We start from the raw sequence: 17,554 nt of genomic DNA on the forward strand, positions 1-17,554 counted from the left end.
CACAGAATGGTAGGAGATAAAGTTGTGGGTAGAACAGAGAATTGTGGGAGAAATGGGAGAATTGTAGGAGAAGCAGGCAGATATGGGAAAAAATAGATGTGGAAGACATGAAGAATTGTAAAAAGAACAGAGAATTGTGGGAGTAACAAAAATCTTGGGACAAGGGGTATTATGGGAGAGAAGGGAGAACTATGGAAAAGAAGAGACAGCTGAGGGAGAGACAGGAAATGTGTAAGAGGTGTAACAGAATAGAGTATCATGAGAGAACAGACATTCAAATCCACACCCAGTTAAGAAGGCCTTGGCAGCAAGAAACCTGTCCTATTTTTCGGATTTCCAGAACCAGCCAAAGTTCTGCACACCTACTAATGTTTCTGACTGGATAACATTTCAAAACAGAAACTTTAAAATACCTCTAAAGTACTCCCTCTGCCGCTTAAAGCATATATAGTAGCGATCTTAACTCTAGGGAAGCCTCAGAACCAGACAACTTTCCTTGACAGCTCTGGCGTTTTGAAAAATCCGCCTGATCTGGAGAGGCGGAGCCAGAGAGCGGGCCCGCACGGTTATAGGCCGAGGCGTGAAGGGGGCGGGACCCTCCATTATTGACGGGCGACTCCTCTCCTCAGCCCACTCCCTGCTTCCTGCGTGCACGGAAGTCCCGCCTTCCGGAAAGGAAGTAGCGGCGCGTGCGATCGCTAGCCGTGACCGCAGCGATAGCGGTGACCGAGCGAGGAAGGAGGCGGCAGCGGCAGGAGTGGCTGCCGCTGTGGGCTCGGGTTCACAGTTAGAGGCACGGCCATTCGCCCGGAGCAGCCTCGAGTAGGACTCAGGTGCGGAAGGGCGAGCCAGCCACGGCCGGTTGGTCTGGGGACCGCGGGCTGGAACAGATGGGACTCACGGGATGGTGTAAGGAAGACTGTGCCAGTGCCTCGACCTCCGCTGTCCCTTCCTTTCTTCCTTGAATCCTCATTTATGCGCTGCACCTTTCCCCGACCCCTGTCCCCTCGCGAAGGTCCCGGAAACGGGAGGTTGAATCTGGGCATAGTGAACCCCCCCTCCCCCACCGGGGTCACCACCCCTGGAACTCTACCCAGGCCTGTTTCTCCCGGTTGTGACGTGGTTTCTTAGAGAGACCCTCACTCAACCCCCAAATCTCACTTAGGAACTTGTCCACAGAGGTTGGCATAGATTTCACGGAATTTCCCAAAGGGGGATACATGAAAGCTCTCTCTCAAAGTGGGTACCCTGGCCGGTAGATTCCCATGAGATGACAAAGAGGAGGAACAAACGTTGGCCAGATTACGAATAACAAGGGAATAGTTTGAGTGCAGGCATCAACATTCATCTCTTTGTGTTGGCAGGCAGAAATTTAGAATTACTTGGAGTGTAATTTCAACAATGGGTCTGTCTCCATCGACTCCTGCTGTTGCAGTTCAAACCTCAAATGCTTCAGATCATCGGACAGCATCTCCGCCTTCAGGATGCCCAATGCATGAAAAGAAAATGAAAGGTAATCGACCCTTTGTGTAGAATATTAACAACAAAAGATAATTCTTTTTTTAAGGTAGAGACAATATAGTGTGCTGGTGAGGCTGGTAGGCATCGGCGTGAGGCACCCTGAGTCTGGTCCTTACCTTGCCACTTAAGAGGTTTGTGACAATAGATGAGTAAACTCTCTGAGCCTCAGTTCATCTGTAAGATGAGGTGATAATATTTCACAAAGCTGTTATGATGATTAATTGAGTTAATGCCTGAGAATGTTGTGAGTACTCCATAAATGAGTGCCAGTTCCAAAAAGTTTACTTGGGCCTACAACAATTCCCCCTCCCTGCAGGAGACACTTGCCAACATCTGGAGACAGTTTCAGTTATCACAACTGAGAGAAAAGGATGCTATTGGCATCTAGTGGGTAGAGGCCAGGGATCCTGCTAAACATCCTACAATGCACAGAATGGCCCCCCAACGAAGAATCACCTGGTGCCAAATGTCAAGAGTACCAGTGTTGAGAAACTTTTATGTAGCTCTAGCTGTCTTAATAAATAACCCTTGTTCCCATCCCTGTTGTGGTATTCTCCAGTATAAAAGTAAACCATCGCCTAATGGACCTGCGGTCCCGTCTTTAGGTAAAAAGGTAAAAATAGGAAAGCTGTCTTTCATTTTTAATTGGTGCATGTCTGCTTTAGATTTTTCATGTTAAAGTTGACTTGAATCAGTAAGTTGTGAGGGACAGAGGCAACCTGGTGTGCTTACTGAGTACTAATGCTTGTGTTGTAGTCATTCATTCCCTCAGTCAGCCAGCCCACTCTGTGCCAACCCAGCACTGCTGGGTTTTGTTTGTTTCTGCACAGAGAATAGCAGTGTACAAAATAGACACAAATCCTTTGCTTGATGGAGCTTCATAATCCTGTTTGGTAGGTTTTCTCCCTATTTTATAGTCAAGGAAACTAAGGTTTAGATAATTGCTGTGCTCCAAGTCACATAGGTAGTAAGTGGCAAAGCCAGCAAAAATTCTCTGACCTTGGACAAGGGCAGATCCAGTGTTCTTCTGGAGTTTCTTTCCACAGGAAGAATTGAGACAGATCAGACAAAGTAGTTGTGCTCCTGCTCTGAGTGTCCTCGGGGAGATCATAGAGCCCTGTCTCTGGTTTTATTTCATTTGCTGTCTCTCTTGGAGAGCCATCAGTCAGGCTTATTTACATTAGTGACACATGTAAGTATTTGAAGATCGAAGTGGCTACTGGTTATATAATGTAAAAAATATAATCATTATTTTCTTTCTAATACTCATCTGGGATCTGTGACATGGAAAGGATTGGTGCTTTAAATGTTAGAGAAGGAAGGTATAGCAAGTCTCCCTTCACTTCTAAAGTGGGCAGATGCATGGGGTACTAGGAAATGAGGGCTTAGGAAGAGAGGCATGGGGAAGGAAGTGAAAGGAAGCTAGTTTGTTTTGTGTACAGCATTCAGTGTATTTTCTGTACTTACTGCTGCTGCCTGAGACCAGGATTTCATTACACAAGCAGCTGTTTTCCTGAGTCGCAGTTCTCCAGGGGCCTGTCCACTCTATGAACCAGTTTCTTAGTCCCCACACTTACTGGGATCAGCACCCTGGATCCTTGGGCATTGACTGCCTTTCCTGTTGTTCATCTCATTAAGCTCAGACCTGCCTTCGTAAGTGGCATCTGGATCCTGTATGAGTTGTGAAATATTTTCTTTAATGTCTTCCTTTTCTTGCTAAACTCTTCTTGTTGACTGATGAGAATAGCTTCTAAGCCCAATGGTTTTCTGTGCCTTGTTTTAGTCTTGTGACCAAGCACAAACAGTAGGATTCAGATTTTTTCCAGTAGCCTTTGTGAAGTCTTCTCCACTCATTTTTTCGCCTGTCCCTTGTACCTGAGAGAATTCAGTAACAAAAGCCTGGACTGCAGGTGTGTTCTGATTGGGGCTGGGCTTGATTGGAACTAGAGAATGGGAATTCAAGGAGACTCCATGAAATGAGGCCACTCCCCTCTTAGATGCCTTTAACAGCTCCCAGCTGCTTAGCCAACTAGGTTACTAAAACCGTGGCATGGACAATACATGCTCTTGCAACCGCTGAGGTTTTTTTCATTTATTTTTGCTGGGGGTGATGACAGAGAATCTGTACCTGTTGCTTTTTCAGAGGAAAAGCAAATGTATAGAACTTTCTTAGTTCTTGGTAGATTTAAACATAAGAAACCTGACTTTTCCTATGGTGGTAATAATTGGTGAGAAATTCAATTCTTTAGGGTCCCAGTTGACAGAGCTATGAATAGATGTCCTGCCTTTGTGGTGAAACCGTTTTTACACTTGATTATTTCAGGCTGTCCAGTGAGTGCAGAACCATCTGGCCAAACCTGTGATAGCAAAACACATTCTGTACCTGCCCACCAGGAACGTGCCTATGAGTATGTGGAGTGTCCCATCAAGGGCACTGCAACTGAGAATAAGGAGAACCTGAATCCTTCAAATCTGGTAATCTGTGCTCGTCTCTTCTTTCTGGAGCTTTTTATGCAGAAATGCTTGTACAGACTCCCGAGACAAACTGCAGACAACTAGGATGGATTCTTCTGTCCTTGGAAACAAAGAAGTTTGATAGTTTATCTACAGTGGAAATCCAGAATGTGTTACTAAGTGTAGTTTCAGGGAGCTTCTGGGAGAGAAAACACTGATTATGAAGAGCCAGAATCAGTTTACTGGGAATAAATCATACCAAATATTCTCTTTTGGGAGAGAGTTACTAGGTGATAGATAGGAAATTCTGTAAGAATCATAGCTAGAGTTATTACAGTAAAAGTGTCCTTGATCTGGGAAAAACTTGTAGTCACATTATAAGATTGGGGGACTTCTTCAGGAATAATTGGGTGCCAGCTTGCACAAGAGTCACTAGGGTGGTGCAGTGTCACCTGGCTGCCAGCAAATTTAATCCCATTGAGAAGTGAGGGCAAGGTAGATGTGGCTTCACTATATTTTGTAACAGACAACATCAAGGATTATGGTAGCATGTTTTATCAGAAAGACAGGCTCAAGTCTATACTTTAGAGGGTCACAGGATTATCAACAATAGAAATTTTAGTAAACTAGACAATGTTTGAAGAAACTAGAAATATTTAGCCTGGAAAAGAGGGTGTGAGGGATACAATAGCAGTGTCTATCTCAGGAATCAACAAACTATGGCCTACTTCCCATTTTTGAAAATAAAGTTTGGGGCAATGCACCAAGATTGTCTTCCACACAGCCCTTCAATAATTTGGACCAGAGGTCATCGGCAAACTGCTTCTGTAAAGGGCTAGATAGTGGGTCCTTTTGGTTTTGGGGGCCATAGGGTTTCTGTCGCACTACTTAGCTCTACTACAAAAGCAGTGACAGGCAACATTGCTACAAACACCCCTGGTAGTCCACTGGGTTAGATGATCTGCAATAGCCTACTGGCTCAGAACATTGGTCTGTTGGAATCTTAAACACCTAGACTTCTACCCCATGGGATCATTATATATAGCGAGAGGACTAATAACAGCTAACTTTTCTTGTGGCCATGTATGAAATATTTCAGCTAAGCATCCTCCATTCTCTCCTTTAATCTTCATAACAACTCTGTACAGCCACTATTGTTAGTGTCCCCATTTTAGGACTGAAGATAACTGAGAGTGAGAAAGTAAACTGTTTGCCCCACATCATCAGCTAGGAAGTGGCAGAGCCAAAGTGGAATCCCCAAAAACCTCAGACCTGTCTTAAACACTCTGTGGTAATGATGCAGATCAGATACTCAGTGCAGTGCCCACCACACACAACCTTTTCTGCTGTTGGTATTCTAACTAGGGGTCTTGTTGTGACTGCAATGTTTAACTAACATATCTGCTAGGAAATTCTTTATACTTCTAACACAAAGAGTTCTAGGCCAGTGATTCCCAAACTGGGGTAATTTTGCTTCCCATGTAAACATCCTGCTAAACATTCACAGTGCTTAAAACGGGCCACCATTAGTAAAAATTGTCCAGCCCCAAATGTCATTAGTGCCAAGGATGAGAGATGCTGGCCTAGGCTGGGTGTTATCGTGGTGGTATTGCTGGCCCACATGTCTGGGAGAAAGGATGCTTCCCACCTCATCTGGCAGTGTTGAGATGCAAATCCTCATCTGTAATGTACTCAGCCCAAAGGATGAAGCATGAGCAGGAATCTAAACGTCAAGCGTGTTTAAAAAGAAAGTGGTGTTGTACGTGTATTCTATGAGACTTTTCCTCAGAAAGTGAATAGTCATTTTTGAAAAGCTTGTCATAAAGACGTTTTTAGAAATGCCTAATGATCATGGTATTAGTTTTTACTTCTTATTCCATGGTGGCATTACTTCTAAATTTGTTCAAGGGAGAGAGGAAGAGACCAGAAATACAATTGCAGTATTTATTTACCATTTATAAAAACTTAACGAGGAAAAGTGACTTCAGTAATCTGATTCTTCAAAACAGTCAAATTATCTGAGAAGTGTGAAGTTTTAATAAGCAACCTGATTTTTTATGTGTGATGCATTGCTTTCCAGGAAGTAGTTAATTATATCATTTGTTTTGACTTTATATCATATCTCCAGTATTAAAATCTGCTTATTTACTTAGATGCCACCACCCAATCAAATACCAGCTCCAGATCAGCCATTTGCATTGTCTACTGTCAGAGAGGAGTCATCTATTCCAAGAGCAGATTCAGAGAAAAAGTGGGTTTATCCTTCTGAGCAGATGTTCTGGAATGCAATGTTAAGGAAAGGGTGAGTGAGCATATTATATAGAATATAAATGTGCTTGTCAAATGTATCTAACAAAATATGTTAAAGAAGTTTTTACTTCCCAAACATACAGTAAATTTTTAATGGTTAGTTTAATCAACTGAGTTTTCAAACCCATCAGAATATAAGTGCAAAGCCAGTGTATTTGTTGGAGTTCTCCAGAGAAACAGAACCAATAAGATGGGGGCGGGAGGGGGGGCGGGGCAAAGAGAGCAGAAAGATATTTATTTATTTATTTATTTATTTATTTATTTATTTTTTGAGTTGGGGTCTCATTTTGTCACTCAAACTGGAGTGCAGTGACTCGCTCCCGGCCACCGCAGCCTTGACCTGCTGGGCTCTGGTGATCCTTCTGCCTTTTTTGATTTGTTGTAGAGACAAGGTTTTGCCAAGTTGCCCAGGTGGGTCTCGAACCTGTGGGCTCAGACAATCCACTCGCCTCGGCCTCCCAAAGTGCTGGGATTATAGGCTGAGCCACCGAACCTGGCCAAGATATTTATTTTAAGGAATTGACTCATGAATATGGAAGCTGACAGGATCTGCAGTCAGCAATCTAGAGACCAAGGAGAGTTGATGGAGAAGAACTGATGTTTCAGTTCAAGTCCAAAGGCAGGAAAAGTCTCGTGTCCCAGCTCAAATGGTCATTCAGAAGGCTTTCTCTCTTACTCATGCAAGTGTCAGCCTTTTTGTTTCATTCAGGCCCACAACTGATTGAATGTGACCCACCCATGTGCATGGAAGAAGGAGGGCAATCTGCTTTACTTAGTCTACTGATGGAAATGTTATTCTCTTTCAAAATCACCCTCATAGATGCACCCAGAATAATGTGTGACCAAATATCTGGGCACTCTATGACCTAGTCAGGTTGACACATAAAATTAATTATCACAGCCTGTAGTAGGTATTTTTTTTAAAAAACAAAAAACCACTTACATAAAATCTTTAGAAAAAGTTAGGGAATTATTACTCAGTGGTCCTACTAATTGAACAAGTGTCAATGGTTCTGTAAGTCTGGTTTTTTTGTGACTCAATTCATTGAAATTAAGGTGAACCTTTTATCTTTGTTTTCAGTGTTTATATAGTAGCTTTAAAATTAAAATTATAGTACTACTCCATGATCATGAGTAAATCTTGAAAATGATTCTTAAATCTGTTAAATTCAGAGAAAAGGAGCATTCTTAGTTCTTTCATAAAGGGTAATGTTTAATAAATCATTTTTTGAAAATATGTGAATTAACTTTTGAGCATTATCAGTACAATCTGTCAAATTTTACCAAATGTTCTTTCCTAGGTGGAAGTGGAAGGATGAGGATATCAGTCAGAAAGATATGTATAATATCATTAGAATTCACAATCAGAATAACGAGCAGGCTTGGAAGGAGATTTTAAAATGGGAAGCCCTTCATGCTGCGTAAGTATGTTTTGAGATCTTAAAACAAAAATCTTTCCAGCATCTTTCTTATTTCATATCAGCTCTCTAGAGTTTTAACATTTATTCAAATAATTTTTTATTCTAAGAAAACATTTTATGTAGCAGGCATGTCCCAGTGACTATTGTTATGTGACAGACCACCCTTCTTAGTCGTATAAAAAATAGCAACCATTATATTAGGCTTGTGGAGTTGGTGGATGCAGCATACAGGAAGAACAGAGCAGGGGTGGTTTGTCTCTGCTCCCTAATGTCTGAGAACTCCGCTGCCAAGACTCAGTGGTCAGGATGGCTTCAGAACTATGGGCTAGAGTTCTCTGAAGGTTTGATTGTTTACTCATCTGGCAAGTGGTGCCAACTGTCGGCTAGGACACCTGTCCACAGTTCTTGAATGTGGCAACTTTGGCTTCTTCACATTGTGGTGGCCATGTCTCAAGAGCTAGAATTGCCAAAAGCACCAGGAAGAAGCTGTATCTCCTTTTCTGACCCAGCCTGGGAAGTTCCATAGCATCAGGAACCTGCCCAGCTTCAAGGAGAGGGGACAGACCCCACCCCTCAGTAGGAGGAATATCACAGTTCATTGAAAGCAGAGAATGTGGAAAGGGAGATACTAAAATGCTGTCTGCCCCAAGGGAGATGGGAAAGACATTTTTATTCCCTCTGTAGCATTTACTGAATTCCAGTTAGGACTTAACACAAAGAGATGGCCTAGCACAGGACCCTTTTTCTCAAGGAGAGTAGGTAAATGCAGTTGTGTGTTACTGGTGATGGAACCTCAACCTGTTGAAAGCAGTGGTTCTCCCACTTAGTTGCAACAACATCACCTGGAAGGTTTGTTAAAACCCAGCATGCTGGCCCTACGGCAGGGTGTCTGACTTAGTTGGAACTTAGTTGGGCTGGGGTAGGACCCAAACTTAGTGTTTCTAGAGTGCTGCTGATACTACTAGATTCTGACCTCCACTTTAAGAAGTGTAGTGAGGTGCATGGTTGTGGATTGAGCCAGAGTATATCATAATCGGTGGTTTGCCTTTCAAATTAATTGCAAAATGTAACAATTTCTTGTCTAAAATCCACTTAATGATTTTTAAGGGTGTTCTGTTAGTAGCACTTTCTGGGTGTCATTGACTGGGCCCTGGGCCTGGGATGGGTGCATGTGATGGGGAACAACTCTGCAACCACGTTCCCCCTCAGTAACCCCTGACCTGCAGGAGTCACCCTCCTAGCTTGCTCCTGAGGGCAACAAGTGGTGGCAAGACCTAGGTTGAAAGTGTGCTCTAATTAAGACAGCCTGCTACTTGTTGAGTGATGATGAAGCAAAAAGGAGGGAGAAAAAGGAAATTTCCATTTGTCAGATTCAGCTTCCTCTCTGGTCATTTTCCAGAGTTCGGTCAAAACTAAGTAGGCCTCCTAAAAACCCACGCTGTGGTCTCCCGGAGAAAGTTTACCTGGATTGAGTTTACTACTTTGCCTGTGACCCTCTTGAGAAAAGACACTAAGGAGCAGTTCCTAAAAGAAAGTAACTCATGAATCCTCAAGTGGGGGATCCTTTACACCTTGGGACTTTTTCTCCCTCCCACTTCATTAGAGGGAAATATCAAGACTGAAGCCTGACTTATCAATGGGAGTAGCTGGCAAGACAGTTGACTTCATGTCTTGGCTGCCACCTCCTCTGTTGGGGTAAAAGCTATCTGTCTAGCACATAGGGGGATTGTAAACTCCACGAGGGCAGGGCTTAGGGGGTCTTGTTGGTGCTGCTGTACCTGGTGCCTACAGAGGGCTGGCACCTAGGGAGTTTTCTTCAAGGGTCTGCAGGCAGAGGGGCGTGCGTTCGCTAGCCAGGACCTTGCCATCCTTCAGCTTGTGTGTAATTATTAAGGAACTGGTCCAACATTAATTACAATTCATTTCTAGGGATTAGTTCATCGTTTTCATTTCTTCATAAAGGCTGTTCATTGGTTTGAAATGAAAGAACAGTATAGGATTTTCTTATCTGAAAACACCCCAGCTGCTCTGTACCCAAAAGAAGCATGATATACAATACTTAAAGCCTTTTTTAAAAGTGTGCCTGTCCCCCTGTACCTAATGAAAAGGCCCTGTTTCTTGATTCCTGCAAAGATCTGTGCAAATGTCTGGAAGGACGGGGAGAGAGTAGAATGCACCCAATCTAGAAGGAAAGAGAAATATTTTTAACAAATAAGGATTTGTTCTTTGAGTTGTTTTAGAATTTACCTTTCTCTGTAAGTGTGATCTGTGAATTGCTTACAGAAAAATGTATATTGCTGAAAAATTGAAATAAATCATCTTTGTCAAAGGAAAGAAAATACTTTAACAGGCTTTCCTTACTTGGGAATTTCTAGAGAGTGTCCTTGTGGTCCATCATTAATCCGGTTTGGAGGGAAAGCGAAAGAGTATTCACCAAGAGCAAGAATTCGTTCCTGGATGGGGTGAGTATCAGTGCTGAAGTGTAGATTCATGTTCCTCAGGTCAGGGTCACCTTTTGTCTTAGCATAAAATCCAGTCTAAGGATTGCAGTGCCATTTTACAAAACTGAATCCACATTCAGCTGTAGCTTTCTTTCTCTCACTGAGGTTTGCCCATTTATGAGCAGATTTATTAGGATGTAGTGACTTGCTTCCTTTTTAATTATCCTAGAGTTGAATTGAGTTGTCTCCTGTATTCTTGGATCTGCCTTCTTACTCTTCCTGTGTTCAATCTCTTTGGGTCTATGCACTTAGCATTCCTCTCTTTCTGTTCTTACATAGTTCCAATTCTTAGCTCACACCTGGATTTCTGCAGTGTCTCAGCTGACTTCCCTGGCCCAAACCTCTTTCCTGTTGACCTTACTCCTCTCCAGACACATGAGCTGTCATGTATGTGATCTGGACTCATCACAGTTCTTCAGTGCCATCTTCCCTTGGCGTTGTACACTGTGTGATTCCGAGTCTCACCTCCCTAATTAAATGTTTGACTCCGAGAGCAGGTGTTTGCATGTGCTTCTAGGTCTTTCTCATTGCTTAAACTGGGACTGAGTACACAGCAAATATTTTAACACTCACTAGCATGTTTTTGTTCCAGGTATGAGTTGCCTTTTGATAGGCACGATTGGATCATCAACCGTTGTGGGACAGAAGTTAGATACGTGATTGATTACTATGATGGTGGTGAGGTCAACAAGGACTACCAGTTCACCATCCTGGACGTCCGTCCAGCCTTGGATTCGCTTTCAGCAGTATGGGACAGAATGAAGGTCGCTTGGTGGCGCTGGACCTCGTAACCACTGTTTTGTTTGAGATGGAAAAATATGAACTATTTTTTCTGAGATACATTAAACTATTTTCCCCAAACTGAATGTCACTCATGATGTAATGGGAACTCAAGTGGGAAATCACACTTCATCCTTCACTTAGAGAAGGATACTATGCACTGTTCACTTTTGAGTCACATTGTACTTTGCAGTTCATAGCAGATCATTTGATGTTTTTGTCCCACTTACTGTAAGTGGGAAGCAGTCCTTCAGTCTGTCTTATAACTGCAATATTGCCTGTATATTTCATCTAGAAAAGTCTGAACAACCTCTGAAAAAGAACTTTTAAAAAAGTGGCACAAGCTGCTTTTTCCTTAACTGTTTTCTCAGGAATACTTGAGATATAAAACCTGAAAGTCCGCAGTGATGCCCAGGAGCTTTCACTGGTTCACATATTTTCACTAAACGGTTCATTTTAAATGAGAGTTATTTATGCTTTTTAAAAAGTTACTAGTATTTCTAAAGTCCCTACAATATAATTGTGATTCTGAACCAAATGCAAAGGTGCACACTGAAAAGACACTTAGCAAAGCCAGGGTGTGTCTTGGCTCTCCAAATTTGCACTTACATGATGTTTTTCAGACTGAGCTTTGTAGAGTAGTTTCAACTGCACCGTGACTTGATGATGCACGAGCTTTGGAACAAAACTTTTAAAATATTTACCTTTTAACTCTTGCTCTGATATGTAATTCTGCTCCCAGGAGACAGGTCTCACTGACCCTGGCGTTTGACAAGTTATCCCAACTTTGAGTCTCATTTCTTCTGTCACTGGGAGCCTCCCCCCCCCCCAAATTGGCTTACTCCAGACCTTAAGAGCCTGACTCAAGTCACAGTGCCAGTGATGACTCTCTCTAAAACATAATTATATGTGGCTGAGTGTTAACATTCACAAGATGAGTATTTTTCTCAGATGTGGACTGTTTGCATCAACTCACTGTTTCAGTTTTAATTTTTTGTTTTAATGAAGCTAAGTTTGCCGTTGAAATTCTTTGTACTGGTAATCTATACATTGGTTGTTCTCGTTATAGCAGCATGTTACAAATGACTTGTTTTTTTTAAAGAGTTGATAATATTAAATCTTTGAATTTATCCTGAGTACTGTAGCGTTAAATTAGTGAACCAGATTGGCTATCTGAGGGATTAATCTGGTATGGATTTCTTTGTTATTGTTATGTCAGTTTTGTGTGGAGTTTAAAAAATCCAACAACTTTAAACTCTACATTTCAAAATATGTGCAATTTTAAAATAAAGCTGATAACAGGTTTTGAAAATCTTTTCAGAGTAACTTTACTCTTAATTGTTTCTTCAAACTTTGTGATCCTTACAAAATACTATAATCTCCCTTCTTGAGGCAGCCATTTTCTCATCTGTTAATCACATATTTATAAACAGAAAATAATAACTGTTGGCATTCTTTTTTTTTTTTTTTTTTTGGTCCTAAGTGCTATTGAATGAGTGTAGGATAAGGTATCCTTAGGAGAAACAAAGCATTGTAACTGGAAACTAAAAAGCCTTAGGCAAGATTCACCTCTTTCACAGAGCTAAAGTATTATTTGAGACAAACAAAAGTAAACTCAAGTGAGCTTGACAATATCTACAGTTTTATACATCTTTTCATCATTTCCAGAAAAGACTACAGCCTTCTGGATTATCAGAGCTGCTTTTTGTCTAGATTATACCTGATTGTGTCTAGGGATCAATACCGATAGGAGCTTTCTTGTATAACTTGAAATTCATTTCAGATATTCTCTGGGGTTTTAAACTAAGGCTTGTGTCTATGTAAATAACCCTGTTCAGAATCAGAGCAAGATATTGTATATCAGGCTAAGTATTAGCAGACAGGTGGGGATTCAAGCTGAGATTGCATATTCACATGAAGTATTCCTATGAGTTCACTAGCTAACATTCATGAAATGTTTATGTTCACTCACTTGTGCATCATACTAGGAATAAAAGATTGCAAGAGGTGCAATCCCTACCTGCAAGAAACTCACAGTCTTATGGAGGACAGTCTATAAATAAAATGGTGTGCATTAGAATTCTGATGTAAGAACACATTGTAATACTCGTATATGGGGTGGAAGTTCCCGTATTTTAACTATATAGAGATTTATTTTTAACTATTTCTTCACTGAGTCATCAATAGGGTTCATCCTCTACCAGATTTTTCGCTCCCTAGGGAAAGTGAAGTGATCCACACTTTCTGTCTCACCTTTACAGTGACTTGAAATTGTATGATCCATCATTTGTGTTACCACAGGCTTGAGGCCATACGTGTGGTGATTATGAATGTGTGTCTGGAGACAGAATTCTTGCTCTTTTAGTTACTGTGTGATTTTAATAGCTCTGGGTCTCAGCTCTCTTGACTGTAAAATGAGAATAATAGAACTGATCTACCTGAGTTATTTTTTGGGTTACTGTGGGATGATTCCAGAAAGCACAGAACAGAGCCTGCAGATGGGAAATGCTCAGTAAGTGTTAGCCATAACCATGATCATCAAGACGAGAGGAAGAATAGTGCTGAGACCCAGAGCATAGTCCGTCATCCTTTGCCCTTACTCTCCCCAAGAAGAATCTGTTTAGGGGGTTAACAGCAGGCTCAGTTCCTGATTTGGGCCCATTTTAGTAATTACCGGGTATTTGATAGCTTGCTCTAAGCAAACTCATGTTACTTAAAATCACTAAAGGAGAAAAAAATAAACAAGTTACAGTCTTTGATCTTTCAGAAACTCTAACCAGTCAGGTGTGATGGCTCACACCTGTAATCCCAGCACTTTGAGGCCAAGGCGAGAGGATTGCTTGAGTCCAGGAGTTCAAGATCAGGCTAGGCAACATAGCAAGAACACTTCTTTACCTAAAAATAAAATAGCCGGGCGTTGTGGTTGTGGTACACACCTGTAATCCCAGTTATTCAGGAGACTGAGGAGGGAGGATTGCCTGAGTCCAGGAAGCTGAGGCTGCGGTGAGCTGTGATCGTGCCACTGCACTCCAGTAACAGAGTAGGATTCCTCTCTCTCTCTCTCTCTCTCTCTCTCTCTCTCTCTTTCTCTCTCTCTGTGTGTGTGTGTGTGTATGTATATGGTTATGACAGGGTAACATTTGATTTAATATGCAAATCCCATTTGTCAAAAATTATATTTAAGCTCCTGTGCTTTCTAACCTAAAACATAGCTCATCGTGTCCTTTGGATGACAAAGACAAAGGCATCTCCTTTCATGAACATATCAAGATCACATATCGAGATTCAAAACAAATATTACAAGGTTATGTTGACTGCAAATAAAAGTACCAAAAATTATTTCAAAAGCTACGTACATCTCTTGTAACTTAAGGTAACATTTAAAAAATTAGTATAATTTCATAGGCATACAGTCTAGTAAAGTGAAGCATATCAGTTATCCCTTTCTCCACTTGTGGAAATAATATATTTATTGCTGCAGTGGAGGTTAAGTCACTGTACCTTAAATAAAATTCCATGCCATTAGTATGAGTGGAAAAGCCTCTATTTCATGTGTGTACACTCCCCAGTTTTGAAGAAAAAACTGACAGCACTTGCTACCCACTATTTAGTCTGGGCATCGTTCAACACACACCAGTACTCCAGGGCTTTAGTGGAATCATACCAGATGCTGGAGCAGACATTATGGTTCCTAAGACTAATTTCTTCTTGGGGAGCTTATATTTAGTTGATGATGAGGTACGTACACGTGATGACAGCTTATATTTATAATTAGCTTTTAATTGATGCTTTGATATACCCAAGGTCATATGTGAGAGAGGCCACAGAAATAATACATACTGAGTAGTGTAATATAGGAATTGTGAGATGAGAAGTCTTCACAATCATAGTCAAGTGGAGTCCTGATGAATGAAGAAAGGTACTATTTGGGGGCTCTGCATAATCATCATTTAAACACCTTGCTATTCCTTCAACATTTAGGATAACAAACAATGTGACTAATTCCTATGGCCCTTCAACAGTTTGGTATGGAATATTGTCAGGACATTTTTGGCTTCAAGTCCAGGATCCCTGCTCAAACTCATAGCCAGAAGGGCAGAGGTTGGCTGTGCACGTGGCTGATCTTGCTTCTCTGGACTCCATTCCATTCCATGTTCAATTTCAGTTTCATCCTTATAGGTGTGGTTCCTAGTGGTTGTCTGAGCTTTGTGATTCTTGTTTAAGGCCAGTAGATATGAGGTGAGGTGGGAGGGGGCCTTCTACCACAACCATGTGGAATGAGGTTTCTCTTCAATCCAATTGGGCCAAATCAGCATTGGGCCTGTGTCTTGCCAGTCCTCTCATTTTACACCGCTGGGGTGCCTCCCGCTTAGATCAGCCCAGATAAACCATCAGGAGAAAATGCAGTGTCCACGATAGGATTCCTACACTGTTAACTTAAAATCCCATCCTTACTCATCATTTCATTAAGGTATTTTTCTTTCATTTGGGCCCCTTTCCTAGGCCAGGGTTTGAAATCTGGAGGTGGTGGCTAGTGTCTTGGCATAACACATGTTTGGAGAGCTTTATTGCTGTACTGATTCTCTGCATGAAGCTGGTGGGTTTGAGACAAGTTACTTTAAGTCTTTAAGACTCATTTTTCTCCAATTACCTTAAAAGTTCCATTCATACCAAAGTGTTTATGTGATTTATGTCACCTCATGTTAGGATGGACTGAGTTATGCCATGTTTTCGGTTGAGAATCATTAAGCTAAGGGAAAATGATGTGGTCTAAAACCCTATTTCAAACTAGTTTTTCCTTAAAGTATATCAGTAAGTATAAGGTCTTCAAAGACCAAACTTAAGCTAATTCCGAGTTAACCAGTGCTTTCTTTTCCCTCTATAAAACATACTAGTTTGGAAACAATCCGAATGTCCATCAATTAATGAATGGGTAAACAAGCTGTGGTATATCCACGAGATGGAATGAGTATTCAGCCATAATAAGAAATGAAGTACTGATTCATGCTACAACATAGATGAACCTTGAAAATATTATACTATGTAAAAAAGCCAGGCATAAAGGGCCATATTTTGTATGATTTCATTTACATGAAAGGCCTGGACTAGGCAAATTTATAGAGAGAATAAGTAGATTAGTTGTTGCCAGGGCTGAAGGGGAAGGAACTGGGAGTGATTGCTAATGGGTATGTAAGTCTCTTTTGTGGGTAATGAAAACATTCTGAAGTTGACAGGTGCACAACTCTGTGACTATCCTAGAAACTGATGAATTGAACACTTTAAATGGGTGGATTGTGCGGTGTGATTATAGTTCAATAAAACTGGTTTTTTAAAATTTATTTATTTATTTATTTATTTATTATTATGATGTTGTGGGGTACAGTTAAGGGTTAGGTATACAATTACATTTCATTCAGGCACCCTGTTGATATGAGGTGTTTCCCCGTTTCCAGACAGATATTTGCTACTGTTAAACCCATCTCCCTCCCCCCCACATAGTTTCCCAGTACTGTCAGTCATTTTCTTATAGTATTGCATTGGATGTTTAAGGTCCATTATATGAGTGAGAACATGTGATACTCAGATCTTTGTTTCTGTGAGAGGTCACTCAGTATTATAGACTCTAGTTCCATCCAGGTTGCTGCGAAATTCATGATTTTGTTCTTTTTTGTGGCTGTGTAGTATTCCATCGTGTATATGTACCACATTTTTTTAATCCAGTCCTCTTTTGACGGGCAGCATGGTTGCTTCCAGGTTCTTGCTATTGTGAACAACGCTGTGATAAAATCAGGGAGATGCAAATCAAAACCACACTGAGATTTCACCTAACTCCAGTCAGAATGGCAATTATCAACAAGTCAAAAAATAACAGCTGCTGGAGAGGGTGTGGTGAAAAGGGAACACTTTTACACTGTTGGTGGAAGTGTAAACTAGTGCAACCTCTGTGGAAAGCAGTGTGGCGATTCCTAAAAGCTCTACATACCAACCTCCCATATGACCCCGCAATCCCCCTACTGGGAATATATCCTGAAGAACTCAAATCACTCTATAAAAAAAAAAAAAAAAACTTTTTAAAAAGAAAAAAAAAGTGTTGGCTGATCCCTACAGCTAGCAGTTCTCTCTTTTGCTCCTAATGGTTGAGCAGTCAGCTTAGCAAGAGCCAGAAACTTTTATTATTGTTGTTGTTGTTATTCTTTTACAGGCAAGGTTGGGCTCTGTCACCCAGGCTGGAGTGCAATGGTGTGATCATAGCTCAGGCAGCCTCAAACTCCTGGGCTCAAGTGAATCTCCCACCTCGGCCTCCCAAAGTGCTGGAATTACAGGCATGAGACAGTGTGCCCGGTCTTAATTATCTTAAACAATTAAAACAAAAGACAACGCAATATAAATCCATCAACCAGGTTTATATAATACTAAGAAATGATTAGGAAGGGTTTAAAGGAGATTCACAAAAATTATTGCCATGAAACTACAAAGAGTTTGGAAAATATTATAAACACCTAGAATGATTCTTCCCTTACTGCTTTGTACTCATTTCTTAAGTTTGCTGTAAAAACCTGGAATTGG

General features: G+C 41.2%; 1 protein-coding gene across 1 annotated transcript; it reads left to right on the plus strand.

Annotated features, from left to right (window-relative positions):
* Window positions 1-1,401: 1,401 nt before the first annotated feature.
* LOC103250141 (cytochrome c-type heme lyase) lies at window positions 1,402-12,301 on the plus strand. Its single transcript, XM_008048738.1, has 6 exons — window positions 1,402-1,513; window positions 3,845-3,996; window positions 6,129-6,277; window positions 7,587-7,706; window positions 10,082-10,168; window positions 10,800-12,301. The coding sequence occupies exons 1-6, from the start codon at window positions 1,402-1,404 to the stop codon at window positions 10,996-10,998; spliced, it is 819 nt and encodes a 272-aa protein (XP_008046929.1). The 3' UTR covers window positions 10,999-12,301.
* Window positions 12,302-17,554: the final 5,253 nt, after the last annotated feature.

This window comes from Carlito syrichta, unplaced genomic scaffold (assembly GCF_000164805.1).
Source record: "Carlito syrichta isolate Samal-C Ts95f unplaced genomic scaffold, Tarsius_syrichta-2.0.1 Scaffold48748, whole genome shotgun sequence".
Taxonomy (NCBI): domain Eukaryota; kingdom Metazoa; phylum Chordata; class Mammalia; order Primates; family Tarsiidae; genus Carlito; species Carlito syrichta.